The sequence below is a fragment of the Apus apus genome, chromosome 22 (genome assembly GCF_020740795.1).
Source record: "Apus apus isolate bApuApu2 chromosome 22, bApuApu2.pri.cur, whole genome shotgun sequence".
Lineage (NCBI taxonomy): Eukaryota > Metazoa > Chordata > Aves > Apodiformes > Apodidae > Apus > Apus apus.
In genome coordinates this window covers 7,079,352-7,096,735 of record NC_067303.1, presented here as the reverse complement: position 1 = coordinate 7,096,735, position 17,384 = coordinate 7,079,352, and the positions used below count along the sequence as shown (strand labels likewise).

Here is a 17,384-nt window from a genome sequence, read left to right as displayed (position 1 = left end):
AAACTGCCCTACCCACACACCACCACCACCAGGAGGGCGAGTGACATCACATCCCACCAAAAGCTGCTTCTCATGGGGAACGCCAACATCCACTCTACCACCAAGCTTCAGCAAACTGCGCCTCTGAGGGTGTCAAATGCCGTGTAACGCTGACCGAATCGCGGAAATGGGAAACTCGCCCAGATGGTTAAAACATGTATTTTCACACTACTGGCCATGAAGGGTTCAAGTCTTCAGAAAGAAGAAAAAGCATAAAGGAGCCCTCCATCTCATGGGCCATGATTGCATCACCTTCACCACGTCTCATGTTTTACATCATACCTACGAGCAGTTATCTCCACGTGCTGTGATCATGTTACCATAACAGGCAGGTCTCTACCCCTCTACCTCACAGATTAAACAGCCAGGTAGTTTTACAGTGACCATTTAACACAGCACTAGGAGAGGAAATTTTGAGGCAGTTTGAGGCAGGCAGAATTTTAATACCTGTGGAGGAGGGAAATTATCTGTACTTCCAGGTTGGGCATAACTGTGGCAGCATCATGGAAGCCACTCCTTTCTCCCAGCACACGGAGCTGGTACCATTGCAAAACAAGCCACCAGTGAACATGAACAGCTAGAATATTTACCTCATAGAAAATTATGATCCATGTATAATTACAGCAGCACTACTAGAGACAACATCATCATCACTATGTTCCATCTCAAACCTCAAGTTTCTGCAACTTTCAAGCTGACGCAGATTTATGGAGTAAACTATCCATGTGCATCCAACACACTCTGAAATTTTATGTCCCAAAGAGGGAGCTCTGAACTGTCAGACATAGCAGATATTTAACAACTTTGTGCAAGTTTCATCTGTACCAAATATTGATGTAACGAATCAAGAACACCCAACCAAACTTCCCTTGTTACTGAAGTGACATTCACATCAACCAGAAAGGGTAACACGCAGTACAAACACCACAAATGCCACCATTTTCAACCAGTTCTATCTTTACTGTGCAAAAAGATCCCCCCCAACTCTTGGGGTGACAAAACCAGTATCACAACATTGCTTCCTTACAGTGAACTGGTTTCAAGATAACTCAGTGAAATGCTGAGCTGCAGCGAATCAAGGATTCGTACAAAGTCAAAAGAAACCCAGGAGTGCACAGTGCATCCCAGAATTCAGGTACCTTTGAGATGAGATATAAAATCTGCTGCATACCACAAAACGGCCAAGGAAACAAGGGAAAGACCAAGCACAATACTTGCTCTGGATGCCTATTTTTTTGTTTGATGGTCACACACAATTACAACAGGTACTTACACAAGTGAACATCGGGATGCAGCATGCCACCAAGGGTCAAAAAAATAAGCATGCAGGGCAGAAGGCGTAGATAAAGAGATAAAACAGCTTCTTCCCCTGACTGCCACAGGCTCCTGAAGTCAAAGTAACAACTCATTCCACATGCAGAATGTTAACTCGGCTGAAGATTTTAACTGACTTGGTGCAGGGAAGACCATCAACCTTGTGAAAGAGAATGGTGTGAGCACCGGGGAGGTATTCAAAACGCACAGTGAGCCCTAGACAGTGAGGCCTCCTGGGAGCCCCCTTTTAGAAGAACATCTCTACCCAAGGAGGGAATCACCCAACCACCAGAACATCACTGTTTCAGCACCAACACACAGCTGCCCTCTCCTCTAAACAGACCATGGGTGGCTCCAGTCACTGATTTCCTAGACATGCCAGAGCTCTTCTCACATCCTCCAAATAGCCAGCTACATCTGAATACTTGAGTGCATCTGCTCTGCAAGTATGCCGGAGAATGCAGGCACAGGCTGTGAACTCAGAGTGAGGAAAAGCACTCTGGGGCTACCCCTTCCTTGCCCACAAGCAGTCAGGTGAATCTCAAACCTACAGACACCAAGCCATAAGAACTTTCATCATAACTTTCCACTGAATGTGATGTTATTAGACAGATGCTTTTAGTTGCTAAATAGAAAAGTGATGTGAGAAGTAAAATTCTTGAGATCCAAGAGATCCTGTCTTCATCAGCTCCTAGCACCAAGAACGCATTCAAGCTATTTTTGTTTCAAGCAAAGATGCCCTAAAGGCCAAACTTGCAAACATCTTCCAAAGATGTTTTGGAGGTTTTTTGAGACGCAAAAATATACTTAAAGACCACTGGAATTAAAAGAAAAAACAACACAAGCCAATATCATCTTAGAAAAATAGAAAAAAGAAACAAAGTAACTCGCCTTCCCCCACACAAAAACACCCCACGTTGTTAACCCTGTGGTCAGGTTGGTTAGCCAGATTTTAGTCATTTCTGCCACTGAACTAGTACTGGTGAGATATCAACGTCTTTCAAGTCAACCTGGTAAATTCCATCAAACCTGGTCTACTGCAAACACAAAAATGTAAAGTACCCTAAACCACAGCCTTTCTGACACTGGTATTAAGCAACAGGGGCTGCTGGCGGGTGGTGAAACCCCAAAGTGCTGCACTGGTGAGGGTCACAGTGCTTCCATGACCAGCTCTGTGGGCTCAAACACGACCCCCTTCCTTCTCACCCACTGGAGCTGGAACTCTGTAGCCGAGGAATTATTACTCCAGCTCAGCCGTAAGCCAAGAGCTCCACTTCACGGCACCCAGAAAACACCAACACCAAACCAGAGAAACACCAGAAAACTGGTATGTCCTAATAAACCCTGATGTCACCGATGATGGAAAAGCAAAGCAACTGCTCTTTAAATGGGCAAAATACAGGGACAGGCTCACCCACTCAGCAGCTGACAATCTGCCTGTAGAAGGAGAGACGGAACTGGCCTTTCAAAAAAATTAAAGCAATCCTGCTGCAAAGGACCTGAGGAACGTTCCTGCCGACTAACAAGTGATGCAAAACAAGGACTGGGGTAAAGGAAGGCTACAGTCCGTAGTAAGTAACACACCCCCATCATGTCTTCCGTCTTCTGTCTATAGGTGGGTTGTTGTCAGACTCTTGCTCTAGCTGCCTTAGAAAGGCTTAAAAAAAAAAAAAAAAAAAAAAAAGGCAGGAAGAAGAGCAATTAAAAAAAACAGATTAAAAAAAAAAAAAAAAAGGGAAAAAAGAGACATGCGGTCCTGTGGGTGCCAGGGAACCGCGGTCGCACCGGGCCCGGAGTCTGGGTGGGTTTCCAGGGTAGCGAGGAGCACCGGCCCCCACCAGGGGCATGCTGGAGGGCCGGACCCCCGCACCCATCTCCCGGAGAAGGACGTGTTACCGTGCAGAGCATCCTCTGCAACGGGGGTCGCGGCGAGCCCGGCTCCGCGCCCCCCAGCCCCATCCTACCTCCGGGCGGCGGCGGGCGCGGAGCGGGAGCGGCGGGAGGATAATGGAGGCGGCGGCAGGGAGGGCAGACCGGCAGCGAGTGGCGTGCGCGGGGAGGGACGGAGCGGGGGAAGACGGGGGGGCAGCCGGCGCCCACCCCCTGTCCGTTCGCCCGCCGCCGGGCTCCCCGCCGCACCCCCTCCCGCCTCCCCGCGGGCAGACGGCGGCGGGGCGCGGCCTTTGTGCGGGGCGCGGGCCCCGCGGGCGCGGTAGGTGTGTCCGGGTGTGCGGGGAAGGGTTGTGCGGGGAAGGGGGTGTGCCGCCCGCCGGGGCGGAGCGGGGATGCTGCGGGCCGGGACCCGCGGGCCGCGCCGCGCCCTCCCCGCCCCGCCGCCCCCCCCTCCCCGCCCCGCCGCCCCTCCTTACCTCTCCGCTGCCCGCCTCAGCGCCGCAGGCCGCGCGGAACCGCCGCAGGTTGATGCCGATGGCGGCCGAAACCTGGAGCGCCGCGTCGAAGCCGGGTCCCACCCCGGCCGCGGGGCCCCCGGAGCCGCCGGAGCCCGGCGCTGCCCCGCCTCCCCCGCTTCCCGCCGCCCCGCCGGAGCACGGACCGCCGCGCTCCCCCTCGCCCGCCGGCGCCGCCGCCGGCTCGGCCGCTCGCAGGCTCCGCACGGCCGGCACCCGCTGCCGGGAGCCCCCCAGCCCCCGGCGGCCCCAGCCGCCGCTGCCGGGCCGGGCAGGGAAGCGCCACCGACCGCTGTGCGCCATCTTTACTGTGAGGCGACGAGCCAGAGAGCGGGGCCGGGCCGCGCCCCGGGCCCTGGATATCGCTTCACAGGCCCGCAGAGGTCCTGCATAAATATGGGTTCCATACAGGTTGCAGGGCTCCGCCATCCCGCCACCCGGGTGCATGGATAAACTACGCGCGACAAGTGCTAGCCCAGCATAACGCTGGGCAATATGCAGGGCCCTGGGCTCGAGGCCCAGCGCAGCCCGCCGCCCTGGATAGCACAGCCTGCGGCCGCCGCGGTCGCTTATACATCGGAGGGCCATGCAGGCGCGGGGCACCTCGCTCACGGGCCCCAAAACCTGCCTGCTGCAGAACAAGGCCGCAAACAACCCGAATAACCGCGACTGCAATGCCGAGCGAGAGCCCGAATCCAGGGCGCCCGGGACCGCGCATACGGTAGAGGTAGCCCCAACCGCTCCCTCGATACCCCGGGCCGTATGCAGGGCGCGGGGCTGGCAGGCGGGGAGCGCCGCAGTCTGCCCCCCGCTCCGCCGGCGCCCTCCGGCGCTGCTCCCGGACCGGGGCGGAGCGACGAGCGCCGGGGCGAAGGCCCCGGGGCGCTCAGCCCAGCCCGCCGCAGTCTGAGGGGAGGAAGCAGCCACTCAGGTAGGGGCGAAGGTGCTGAGGTACCACAGAGGTGATGTTCGCCCCGTCCGCCTCCCGCCCGCTCCGTCCTCGCCCCGCTTACCTTGCGGGCAGGGTCGGTGCCACCTCCCGGGGGAAAGTGACAGCGATGGCACCAGGCCGGCAGCTCCCTCTGGTCCCCGGTGGCACACTGCAGGCTCGCCTCCATCTTGTATAGCACAGTAAGAGCAGGGTTAACGTCCAGCAAGTGCCTGCTGTATTTATTGCCTGTGAAAAACAACACTGCAAACACCCGTGTCAGTTATAAAACCCCGCTGTTGCTGGAACATGAAATACCTGTTTCTTCTGATGCTCATCAGCTGAAGGGAGAGAGTGACTGAGGAGGAGAGAAAGGCTGTTTGCTCCTAACAGAAACACCCGAAGTTTCTGTGATGTTACAGAGGACAGAAATGCTTCTGGATTTGGTTTATGGCTGGTTCATGCTTGATGCAAGGATGGGGAGCAGGGCTGACTTCTCACAAGGCCTTCCGGGGAGGAAAATTAAAATTAGACCATTTCTGTCTCTCTAGGGAGCCTGAAAGGGACTGGAGCCTTTCCAAGCTCTCCCATGCTTTGCTGGTTGAGTTTAACCCAATCCTGCCAGTGCAGAAAGGCAGACAGGCACCATGACCCAGTGCCACTGTATGAACTGCAGCACAGCCCATGAGCTGTGGATCGGGCCCACGAGCATCTGGCCCAAGAAAGCAGCATGTGCAGGTAGCCTCAAGTCACAGGCCTTGGAGCAGGGTCACACAGACTCCCTCTCCTGGGTCCAGAGACTTTCTAAAAATCAAAACCACACTTTAAACCCCATGTGTGATCTCTGTACATCTCTTTTTCAGCATTAAGTGCTGCAGACCCCCAGTGAAGGGGCTCACAGGTTTCCCTCACAGCTATTTATCTGCTGGACAATAGGTTTGTGAAGACAGGAATGAAGTTAGATTTGCCAGTGCCCCTGGCAAGAAAGCATCACCTCCTCAGAGGGGAGGGAAGAATTGCCAGGTCACCAGCAGCAAAGGAAGGGACAGGAGCACCCAGGAAGTCCCAGGGATAAAAAGTTTTCCAGGATTATGCCAAGTAGAAACACAGACAGGCACATGGGGAGGAGCGACACAGGACAGAGTTGGGGCCAGGAGCTGCAAGCCCAGATCCTGTCACTGCCCCTGTTGCAGACTCACCTGGGGAAGCCAGCAAGACTTTAACCTTGATGTCCCCATCTATCCTGGGTAGGTGACCACTGTCATGGTCACAACCTGTGACCAACAGCTGCTGGGTCAGGAACCCTTTTTTTTTTAAACAACAAAAAAGCTTTCCATTGCTGTCCCCAAACACAAAGCATGTGAGCTCACCTGTGCTACCTGTCAGGAGTCCAAGCAGCTTCTTGCTGGGGTGATGTGTTGAGGGGCTCAGCTCTGCTGCAGGGAGAAGTGGCCATGCTGCAGGCGCAGCCGCCCGGGGACCACGGGATCAGCTGAACAAGGCCCGGAGGAGCAAAGGAGCAGCTGATACGACACCAGCATCAACAAGAAGCAACACTGCCTGGGAACCATCTTCAAAGACAATAAAACCCAGCAGAACTGCATGGAGCAGTGCTCAATGCCCTGTGAACCCCAACCCCCATAAAAGACCACGACAGCTTGACATGGGTTCCCAGTTTTATTGTCACAACCCCCGTTACAGGCGCAGCCCCGCAGACACTATGGCTGAGCAGGAGCCTTCAGACGTTGTACCCGATCAGGCCACCCTTGCCTATGATCTCCCCGATGTAAAACCACATCAGCACCTCTGTGGCCACCAGACCGTTCCTCAGTGCTTCCTGAAAGGAAAAAAACCCAGAAGCCAACGGTGAGATTGTTGAGCTCACTGCTACACAACATCAGAGGAAGAAAAACGCAGCCCGACTGGGGCTCTCTGCAGGGAGCAGGTAGGAGGGAGCAGGAGAGCCTCAGGGATCTGGTATCTCTTGGGAAAAACAATCCATGGTACACTAAACCTCACACACACACACACAGCCAGGGTGCTCTCCCGCCCTTACCCTGACGGTGAGCTGGGCCAGGCGGCCGCTCTGGAAGCTCCTGACCATGGCCTTCATGCTGTCGATGGCCCGGGGGATCTCGGCAGGGGTCGGTGGGGCCAGCTCCACTTTAGCGTAATACCAAAAGGTGGCCAAGCGCGGTTTCGAGTAGGCCACGGCGGCTGCAGGGAGAGGGAAAGGGCCTCCGCGGCCCGGGGGTGGTGAAGGAGGAGTCCAGCTCCCCCAGCCCCCTCCCTCCCTCCCCGGGCCGTGCCCCCCAACCCCGTCCGTCCCGGGCTGGCCGCATCCTCCCCCCACCGGGCCGTGCCGCTCGCCCCTCAGCCCCGGTGCTCACCGCTGAGGAGCTGCGGCCCGCGGGTGGCGAGGCGCTGCACCAGCCCCTGCGCCATGTTGCCGCCGGCGGGTCCGAATGTCACCTCGCCAAGGACCCCGCCGCGGCTGCCCGCGCGCCGCCTGCCGACAGGCATCTGCCGAGGGAACCCCCGCAAAGACCCCGTGCCTCCGTGTGCACGGGTTCGAGACCCGCGCGGAGCCGCTCCCGGACGAGGGGCGGACGCAGCTCCCTCCCCGGCGGCCTCCATGCCAAAGCAAAGAGGCTCTTCTACACCGAGAGCCTCCCCGCGCCCAGACCTCCACTGCCAGCTGCAAGATCATCGCTATATTTAATTTCTAACAGCCCCTCCGTTCCCCAATGATCATCTGGAAAATAAACCCTGCTAAGCAACGGGTGTGTACACGTTGGAATAACGGTCCCACTCCAGTCCGTGCCTACATCTAACCCAGGGAGCAGCTGCAGAGGCATTGCCTTCACATACAGTTACAGGGTTTAAACGCAGCAACAGAACAGAGGGAGGGTTTTGGTGTCGCTGGAAAAGAACACATAGAAACAGCAGGCTGGGGCGCCAGGTCGCTCAGTGGAGGCTGTGGTCTTCCCCCGAGGCAGAGGCTCAAAGCTGTAGTGCAGTGGAAAGTCTTAGTATTAAAGAGTAAGTCTTGAAAGGAAAATATAGAAGGGATGGAAGGGGAGGTCCTAGGAGAGGCTCTGGAGGCGGTGGCAATGCACTAAACACAGTCTCAATTAAGATGCTCTGGAGCCTCAGCTGCTGCCCCTGCAAGGCATTTCTCTCGCCAGTGATTGTAGAGGTCTATGGATGAGATCTTGGTGTTCAGTTCAGTGTGTCCTGCAGCTCCTCCTTCTGCTTTTTCCTCTCTGCAAGCCACCGCTGGATCTTCTCTTTGAGCTCTGTGTTTGGTCTGATCTGGTCCATAGTGAGGGGGCTCCGGTTGAAAGGATCCGTCTGGTCGCTGAAAGACAAAGCATCAAGGAGATACTATTGGATTACTTGGACAGTTCCAGTGTGAAGAATGAAAAAAAAGAGGAAGATAGGCCAGGAAGAGCAGCACGGTTTTCCTGCTGTTGAGCAAAGCAGACACACCAAGACCAAGTATTACTGGACAAGAGGAGTGGATCCCCAGGAATCCCGAGGCCCATCCCACATACCTGAGGAGGTGCCGGGCGATGGTGGAGCGGTCCACGGTGACACGGGAGGAGGGCAGGATCACGGGGTCCGACATCAGGGTGCTCATGATTGGATCCAGGAATTCATCACAGGCGTCTGCATACGTCTCTTCCTCCTGCTGCTGGCGGTCTGCAAGAGACTGGAGGCCACGTGCCAACTTTAGGGACTTGGGGCCCCACTTGCCCCACTCCCAGGAATCCAGCTTCTCAGCAATACACAGATGGAAGAGGATGCCAGGAACCAGGGTCCACCTTTTTTTTTTTTGGTGAGCTTCAATTCCCTCCAGTTCTCACCTTGATCCTCTCAGCCAGGTTACTGAAAGACACTATCATGTTGCCAGGCTTGTTGATTTTCTTCAGAACCCGTACAGTCTGGGCAAAGAGCGTGGGGGAGTAGGAGCGGCCGTCCTTGGGCACCGTGGCACAGAAGTTTTCTTCATCCCTGGACACAGGTTAAAAGAGAGCAAAAGGCTTTAAAAATCCCCATTTATCAGGCTGCAAAACAGCCCCCCCCATAACAGCTGCGTGACCACAGCACAGAACTCAAGGCTAGACTGTAATTAAGGGACTGTGTAGCCACGGTGTCCCCAGGATGGCTCCTGCCACCTCACAGACCAACTCTCCCATGTCACCTACCCGAGGTTTAGGTAGATGGTGCAGATGTCAGACACAAGCTGCTGCGGCTTGAAGTCAAACTCACTAAAATCCTTGACTTTCAGAGCTCCCATTTTAGGCCCAACCAGGTGTTGCAGGAAGTAGTTGAGCATGGAGATGATGCGCTCAGCAAGGAAAGGGTGCACAAACAGGGACTTAATTTCTGGAACACAAGCAAACAGTTCCCTGAGGTCTGCAGCAATCCCGTCCTGCTCTGACTGCCCTGAACCCAAGTTCCTGCCCACTGGATTCCCATTAGGGCCCTTTCCAGGTCCTGGCTGCATTACTCTCCCTACCCGAGGTCAGGAAGGCCAGAGTGCCAATGGTTTCATTGGACATGATGTTGTGGAAGCGCGCCAGCTGGCCAAACATCTGCAGGCTAGACTCCTTCTCACGGCGAGCCTCCTGGGACAGGCTGTCCCACTCACCACGGTCCTTCTCGATCTGCTGAATTTTAATCTTGCTGAGGTACTGCAAAGACATGGCAGGGAAGTGGTTGGGGGAACAGGCAGGGAAGCAGGCTATGATGGCTGAGTCAGACCTGTTCTGCATGACTCCGTGCTGACAGAGGCCAAGGTGGGATGCCAGAGGAAAAGCAGAGTACTGGGAAAGGCTCCTCACACCACAGATGTTACATGAAACACAGACCATTCATCCATAAATGCTCACAATCAGATGGGTGATATCCACATCACCCATCTTACCTGCCAGGCTCCCAAAAATCAATTCTATAGCAAGCAAAAGCTCCCGCAGAAAAACCCTTTCTAGCAACCACAGGCAGCTCTGAAGGGTACAGAGAGATGGTCACCACCCCCCAGGGACAGGAGTTCTCCCAGTGGAGAGCTGCCTGGAGGCAAATGGCCTTTCCTAGGTCAAAGCACCTGTGGAAAGGCTGAGGAGTTTGATAACCAAAACACAGAGGGGCTGCTTCCTGTCCAGAGGAGCAGCAGGTTGATGTCCCCAGACCCCACTGCCCCTCTGCCTGCATCCCAGGCATGGCCTGGCCCAGCCTGCAGTCGTTCCCTGCATGAATCCACTGCGCAGATCCCGCACCCAGCCCAGCCCCACACTCAGCCCAACCTGTATGGCTTCATCCAGCAGAAAAATGGCATCGTTCATCAGCAAATTGAGAAAGCGCAAGAAGAGAGGAGGGTTCATAGCCTCCAGGTTCTCCGAGGCATAATCAGCCAGAGCCTGAGGGGAAGGAGGGGACCGTGAAGGCTGTGGCACAACCCACAAGGCAGGACAGCCCCCACAGCCCACGCTGAGCTGCACACGCCTCTGGCCTCACCTTGATGCTCTGCCGGTAGGAGTCGATGCCCCACATGTACCTCAGGATGGGGTACATGGGGCGGCGGTAGTTGAACTTCTGCTCAAACTGGTGCGGGTCACCTGGGCAGGAGGGGAAGTGAGAGTGGTGCAGAGGGGGCACAGGGGCTGCTCCTTCCCTCCCACAGCCTGAAGTAAACCCCCTGCTCCCTCCAGGTCAGCAATGTGTCACAGATACCCAAGCAGCACAAGAGGCCCCATGGCAGAGGAGGAGCGAGCATAGCACAGTCCAGCTTAACCCCCACAGATGCTGCAGAAGGAACATGACTCTTCCCCTCCACACTTACCCGTGAACTCAATGTCCACAAAGACCTTGATCAGCGCCTCGGCCAGCTGGGCAGCGTTTTGGTACGAGCAGAACACGCGCTTGCGGTGAAACACGCTCGAGACCAGCGGGTTCTGGGCCTGGTCTAAGTGAGGCATCACAGCCTCCAGCACCTCTGCCAGCTTAGCTCGCAAGTGAGGATTTTTCATCCTGCAAGAGGAAAACAATGAAGCAAGGATAGAGTGAGGGCTGGGGTGTGGGACTGAACAGTTCAGGAAGCCCTCTGGGAGCTGCTCCAAATTGTTCCAGATCATTGGTAAAGCTGCACAGCAGGGCAGAAGCCAATCCCCTCAGACAATCCCCACCTGGCTGTTCTCTGGGTGCTCTGCAGATAAGTACCTAGCTCACCTCAGGGCTGTACATACCTCTCCACGTCGCCCATGAAAACAGTAACAAAGTGAAGAACATGCTCCAAGGAGTCGGCAGATGTCTCCAAGATGTCGTCAGCAAAACGGCGCAGGAAAATGAAGAAGTCACCCAGGTTATCGGCAAAGAATTCTGCCAACAGATACAGCACCTAAGCTCCTCCTGGGGCAGCTTTGCCCTTCTCCAGCCCCCCATGTGCTCTCCCGTCACTGCCCCAGTTTGGACTCAAGTTTTGGGAACTAACTCATTGGTTTTGAACACCACAGTCAGGAAAGGTGCTGGGCCTGATGAAACCAGTAACACATGTGGTTCACGCCAACCCCTTGGAGCCAGGGCACTTACAGGGTGAAACCCATCAGTGGAGGAACCCAGGTGCTGTGAACACCTCTGGGAATCAGAGCAGGAATGTCTCACTGCTCTAACATGGGTGACCTGAGCAGCTCTAGACCTGAGTGGGTAGTGGCGGTGGGCAAACAGACTGACAGCCAGCAGGACACACAGCCTCACCTGGCACGTAGGCCAAGACGCTGAGTTCCACCTCAGGCAGGGGGAAGCTCAGCTGGAGCAGCTCCGTCCCACGGTTCCCCACAGCCAGCTGCACCAGCAGGACAGCCATGGACACCTGCAGGTTCAGGCAGTTCTGCAGCATCTGCGGCTCTGTCAGTGCTGTCTTGGTGGAGAGATAGATGGTCATCAGGCGCTCAAACTGCTCCCGGAGGCTGTCGGCAGCAGGGCTGGAGCTCTGCTGAGCTTCCCGCCATGCCACTTGCAGGCGGTGGAGGCTTTGGTTGATCTTCACCATCTGGTCATGCAACCTGCCCAGAAAACAAGGCAAGGAGGAGATGAGAGGTGGTGTTCAGCACAGGGTGCCCATGCAATACGTGAGCTAGCACACGCTTCTGTCCTGTTTGCTCCATCTCCTGAGGATAACTGTTTGGAGCACCAGCAATGGAAAGCCCTTAGAGGCTTGGGAGGACATCAGACCCTGTTGAGAAAGCACAGCCCCCCAGATGGAGCAGACAGCCCTTGGGCACAGCCACAAACCTTGAGGTGACCAGGGTCAGGCAAGCCCCAGAAACACCTACAAGGTGACATTTTGTCTCCCAGCAACAAGCCACTTGCATAACTTCTCCATTGATTTCTATATTTAGAGAATAAAGCAGGAGAGGACAGTGCTTGGATCAGCAGTGACCTCACAGTATCCAGGCAACAATTTGCAGAGGGAAGCAGAGAAACTGAGTGTGTTCTGGTGTCCAGAAAATCCCTTCCTGTAAACAGGGACCTCACCTTCCCATCTGCCCCCAGGGTGCTCTCCAGTAGGGAAGCAAGATGCCAGTGGCCCATTCCCTGAGGAGTGGGGGGAATGGCACGAGCCTTGAGCACCCAGCACTTGCCTGGGATGTTTCTGCAGATCACATGGAACCTGTAAGACCATGAGCACCAGTGGACAGGGGTGCTTTCCAAAATCAATCAGCCTGAGGCTCCAATGTTACTCAAAACAGTACTGGGAGCTACCTGGTGCCTATGGCTTGAGCATTTACATTACTTATGAATACCAGGTACAAACCCACAAGTAAAAATACCCTCTGGAATTTTGAGTGCCTCAGGGCACTGGAACGCCCTGGGAGAGGCAAAGTCCTGGAGGACAGAGCAGCACAGAGATGGAGCAGTTACCTGTGGAACCCCAAGTGAAGGGTGTACTGTGTGAGGACCAAGTTTTCTGTCACCAGGTTGTAGCTGTTGGCAAACTCTGGCTCTTGCTCACTCAGAGCAGGAATCAAGCATGTTTCCTTCTCCAGACCTGGAATGAGAAGCATCTCTGTGTCAAATTCTTCCCTTGCTCCCGACTCATTTAACTCCCTCTTTACTAGCACCACTGGGAGAAGTGAGGACCTGAGGAGATCCCCTTGCCCCTTCCCTTGTTTCCCCAAGGCACAGGCATACCTTTCATGTGGACGTTCTTGCTCCTCCTCTCCTCTTCGTTCAGCTCCTTCAGGGCACAGTACGTAGGGTCGAAGGTCAGCAACCTCGGAGACTTTGGTTTGCAGAAGGGCTGGCACAGCTTGAGGAGGGCAGCTCCCAGGTTGAGGAAGAAGGCATCCGAGGCGTACATCTGGAAGAAGATCTCTGGCATCTGGTTGGCCCAAATCTTGGTGCGGCCTGCATTGGCGTGGAGGCAGTTTCCCAGCCAGGAGAGAATCCTGTGCTTTGTCTCTGGAGACAGCTGCAGCAGGTTCTTCAGCATCTGGTAGATCTTCTCATGGAACTGGGCCATGAACTGTGAAGAGAAGGGAAGAGAAGGGGACTGAAGGAGCTGTTGGTGGGATCACGCCTGTGCGTCTCCCATCATTAATGCTCTCCAAGGTCTCTTGGCTTGGACTGCATCCTGCTCCTCACAGGCAGGGCTTTCAGAGTAATTTACAGCCTCTGTTAATTACCCATTAGACACACATTATGAAAAGGCCAAATCCTGAAACCAGCAGCAAAGGATGTACTTAAAAGCACAGTCAAGAGCAAGCTGCTTCCATGGGCAGCAAAACCATAACTCTTCAGCAAAAACAAACCATGAGAGAACGTGACTGTGTGACCAGCTTCTACTCCTCCATCTTCTCCTGTAATTACATCCTGCTCCCTGATTCTTCCCTCCTTCCAAAACCTTCCTGAAGGCCCTCCCAGCACCCTTCCTCTGAGGAGGGAACCTTGTTACTTTCATAATGAGAGAACATTACCTGTTACTTTCTCTGTCAGAGAGTCAATTAGCCTTTTCATTACAGGACAGATACTGAAAACTATTTCCCAGTTGTTACAACACCGAAAGTAGCTCAAGCCAGACTATTAAAGAGCAGGTGGTGGAACTCAGGCCCTGAGATCACATCTTTAACCCTCAGGCAAGGAGAGGCCACTAAAACCTGGGTGGAAGCAGCACGGCCACATGTCAGCCCACCTGATGGATGTTGGATTCCTGCACTTTGATCTCCTGTGGGCTGGACCGGGACGGGGTCAGGAAATAGCCATGGTTCTCCACAACACCAGGGGTCTTCAACAAGCAGGAGATGTTTAAAATGGCACCCAGCAAAGTCTTCTGGTACATCTGCCCATTGCTGGGATCTTTGGGCTGGATGTAGCCTGCAAAAACCTAAGGAATACAGCAGGACAAGCTAGAGTTATGTAAAAACCCAGTAAAAAAACCCACAAACTGGGTTTGGGAGAAAAAGGAGGAGGAGGAAGCTAAGAGTACAGATACAGGGTGTTGTTACACTGGCCCATTAGTTTGACCTTGACCAGTCAGGTCCTATAAACATGGCTCTGCACGTGGACGCTGTGAGGAGCTGTGAGGCAGGGCAAGGCACCCACCTTGGCAATGTCCTTCTGCTTCGTGAAGTAGAGCAGCATGTCGAGGTACGTGTAGAGCAGGATCTGGCAAAGGTCCAAGTCCTTGATTCTGCCCAAGAGGATGTCAAACACAGGTACCATGACCTCCCCGAAGGTCCGCACCTCCTCGTCCATTGTTAAGGCTTCTATCACCTCCTCCAGGAACTCGGTCACGTCTTCGAAGTCTGATAGGGGGGCAAGGCTGTTCATCACAACACCCCAACAGACAAACCAGAGTGGCACCAAGCTGGCAGCCCAACCCCGCCCCACTTACGTGCCCCCCTCAGTGCCTCCAGCAGCAGGTCCACCAGCTGCTCATACACATTTTGGTTGATGTAGATCTCCGGGGTGAGGAGGACAGTGCGAGTGTTGGAAACCGTCAGGTTCCGGCAGCGCATGGCGAAGGGCAGCAGGTTCTCTGGCACCTTGGTTATCTGGTCAAAGAGAACAGGACAGAGTTGGGACCTTGGGACCCTAGCAGCTGCTTCAGAGCTCAGCTAGGTCACCTTGGAGCAGAGCTGGGTGACAGAGCCAGCTCCTCCCTGGTAGCCTCTGCCCACCTCTTCCCTTGCCCTCTGGAAGCAGGCGTAGAGGTAGCACAGGATCTGCCTCTCCCCGGCGTCCCGGTCGGCAGAGAGGTTCTGTGTGCTGGAGGAGGTCATGTGGATCAGGTGGTTTCCCGGCTCCTGCAGCAGCAGGCGGGCAAACAGGGCCTGGGCACCAGGAACAACAGAGTGAAACAGGGACAATCTCTCCAGGAAAAGCAGCCCTGGATCAGCGCAGGTGCAGTTATTTCTGCCCAAAGGGCACTCTCTGTCCCTCAGTGAATCACAGAGCACCTCAGTGCGAGCCTCACTGTGAACCCTCTGGCTCATTCCTTGGATAAACAACTTCTCTAATCTTTTTCAAGGGCAACAGCAGCCCCAGAACAAGTTGCTTTCACTGAAAAACCCACCACAAATGACTGACTCATGCCCCATCCCAGCCAAATTAATTCCTTTCCCTGTCCCCAGCCCATACGCACGGCAGCAAACTCCAGCAACCTTGAGGAGTAAAAGCAGCAAAACATTAATTTTTCTGAGACTCATAACCTCAAGCCCCATGGCTGTGGCCAGCAAAACCACCACCAGCGGCTCCGTGCCAGGCTCAGAGTGCCCAGCATGTGGTGCCAGGAAAGGAAATCCCCTCCCGCTGCTGCAGTGAGCGGCATGCCCTGGGCAGCCCCACCTGCTCCACATTCTCCATGTCCAGCCAGTCCTGGTCCTCCAGGTCTGTGGCCATTTCTTCCAGGTAGACGCAGCGTGCTGGGATCCCATTCCCGCTCTTCATGCTGGGATCACCTGAGGAAGGTGCAGAGTGACCCATTTCACCCACACGGACACAGAATGTGCTGGGGGAGCCCTGCCCCTGCGCCACCAGCTGCTGTGTTGGGGCACCTTCCCTGCCCCAGCCCTCCCCTTGTTTTCTGCATGGATCCACCCAGCTAAGAGCCTCCCCCCAACCCGCATGCTGAGGGGGCTCTCAGTGCTCACTGTTGTCCAGGGTGATGAGGAAGATCCTCTGGATCATGTGGTTGATGTTGAGCTGCTCGCACAGCTCCCTCTGCGAGCGGAAGGAGCGGCTGATCTCTGCCACCGAGTAGTCGCACTCGTCCAGGCTCTCTGAGACGCTGTTGTCAGAGTCATCTTGGCTGACAGAAGCCTCCTCACCTGCAGAACAGAGCCCCCAGGGTCCCTCAGAGCCCCCCAGGATCCCGCCAGAGGGGCTGACGCCCACTTCCCCCCCGCCCCGTCACCTGTCAGCTGCCGCCGCTGCTGCTGCTTCTGGACAGCGGCGAAGTGCTTGGCGTCAGCGATGGAGCCGAAGAGCGCGGCGAAAGGGTTGCTGGAGATGCTGTTGTTGTTCTCCTGGTCGGTCATCGTCCCCTCAGGGCCGCGCCATGCAGAGGGGCCGGGGGGGGGGTCTGCGGGGCGAGCCGCCGTCAGACCCAGGGGGCCAGACAGCGGGGATCCATGCCTCGAGCCAGACTCCGCCCCGCAACCTGCACCACTTAACCGGTCCCACCGAGCTCCGCCGGCCGCTGGGCCGGACCAGAGCTCCGGGCAGCCCCGCCGCGCTCACCTCGCCCAGCGCTGCGTCGCCGCGTCGCGCTGCAACAGACGTCACCGCCGGGCGCCGGAAGCCGGTGGGCGGGAGGCTGGCGCCTTTGAGGAGCGGCCGGCGGGGGCGGGCGGCGGCAGCAGCGGCCTCTGGCGGCGCGGAGGAGCGAGGGCGGCCCCGGGCGGGCCCGCGGGGACTGGGCGCGGGGGTCGTGGGAGGGGTGGGGGTTCGTGGGGGGGGGAGGTGGGGGGCAGCGGGGCCCTTCGCGGCTCCCGGCGTGTCTGCGTGCTGAGAAACGCAAAACTCTAAGTAATAATGAATATTGCATGTACAATGTCCTGTATTAGCTACCTTTTATGCAAATTACTATGTAAATATTCTAATTAGCTTAATTAATAATTAACGATGTGCAATTAACGGTCATTTATTGCACGCAAACTGCCTACTTCATATTAATGAGATGCGTGCATCATGCATTTTCAACTCATTAATAATTAATTTAGCTAAATTCGTCGGTACGGCGATTTGCATAACTAATTACAGAACATTGGCTGAACCATGTGCTCAATCGGTTGGTTATGATCCGAATTAACTCCATAATTCGATAAACGTCAGACTCACAAACGGAAGCACCTGTTTGTGGGTAAATTATTCAGTTAACAGGCAGCAAGGAAGTTGGCATTATGTAAATTATCTCATTAATAGTTAATTAGTCAAATTGATTGACACATGTCTAATTTGCATATAAAATACTTGTTTTGCAGTTGCATAAATATGGAAAAAAAACAGGTTGTGGGTTTTGTGGTGTTTTTTTTTTTTTTTTTTAAATGTGCGTCGGATCCTTTTTTTTCTGTCCCAGTGTTTGTTACCGTTGTGGAGATAGGGAAAAAAGAAAACACGTGTGTGTGACATCTGTCTCATTTGCATACATAAACACCTGTTTGCAATCGCGTAATGATAGGAAAAAAGAAAAA

The 17,384-nt window shown here is 55.1% G+C and overlaps 3 protein-coding genes across 3 annotated transcripts in view; all 3 read right to left on the bottom strand.

Annotated features, from left to right (window-relative positions):
* Nucleotides 1–4,064, bottom strand: part of KMT2A (lysine methyltransferase 2A) — a 41,325-nt gene extending 37,261 nt beyond the window's left edge. Inside the window, exon 1 of the mRNA XM_051638680.1 lies at nt 3,723–4,064. Within this exon, the coding sequence (XP_051494640.1) occupies nt 3,723–4,064 (342 nt within the window). The remainder of the gene's footprint in view (nt 1–3,722) is intronic.
* A 2,289-nt stretch (nt 4,065–6,353) lies between these two features.
* ATP5MG (ATP synthase membrane subunit g) lies at nt 6,354–7,197 on the bottom strand. The gene is made up of 3 exons (XM_051638518.1): nt 7,080–7,197; nt 6,746–6,906; nt 6,354–6,526 (listed from the first exon to the last, which is right to left on the bottom strand). The coding sequence occupies exons 1-3, from the start codon at nt 7,132–7,134 to the stop codon at nt 6,428–6,430; spliced, it is 315 nt and encodes a 104-aa protein (XP_051494478.1). The 5' UTR covers nt 7,135–7,197; the 3' UTR covers nt 6,354–6,427.
* Nucleotides 7,198–7,388: 191 nt separating this feature from the next.
* Nucleotides 7,389–16,464, bottom strand: UBE4A (ubiquitination factor E4A). The gene is made up of 20 exons (XM_051638517.1): nt 16,432–16,464; nt 16,106–16,273; nt 15,843–16,019; nt 15,538–15,650; nt 14,871–15,023; nt 14,585–14,744; nt 14,293–14,495; nt 13,883–14,074; nt 12,883–13,216; nt 12,613–12,739; nt 11,446–11,753; nt 10,938–11,070; nt 10,535–10,722; nt 10,210–10,310; nt 9,999–10,112; nt 9,215–9,389; nt 8,901–9,081; nt 8,559–8,706; nt 8,247–8,404; nt 7,389–8,050 (listed from the first exon to the last, which is right to left on the bottom strand). The coding sequence occupies exons 2-20, from the start codon at nt 16,227–16,229 to the stop codon at nt 7,912–7,914; spliced, it is 3,228 nt and encodes a 1,075-aa protein (XP_051494477.1). The 5' UTR covers nt 16,230–16,273; nt 16,432–16,464; the 3' UTR covers nt 7,389–7,911.
* Nucleotides 16,465–17,384: the final 920 nt, after the last annotated feature.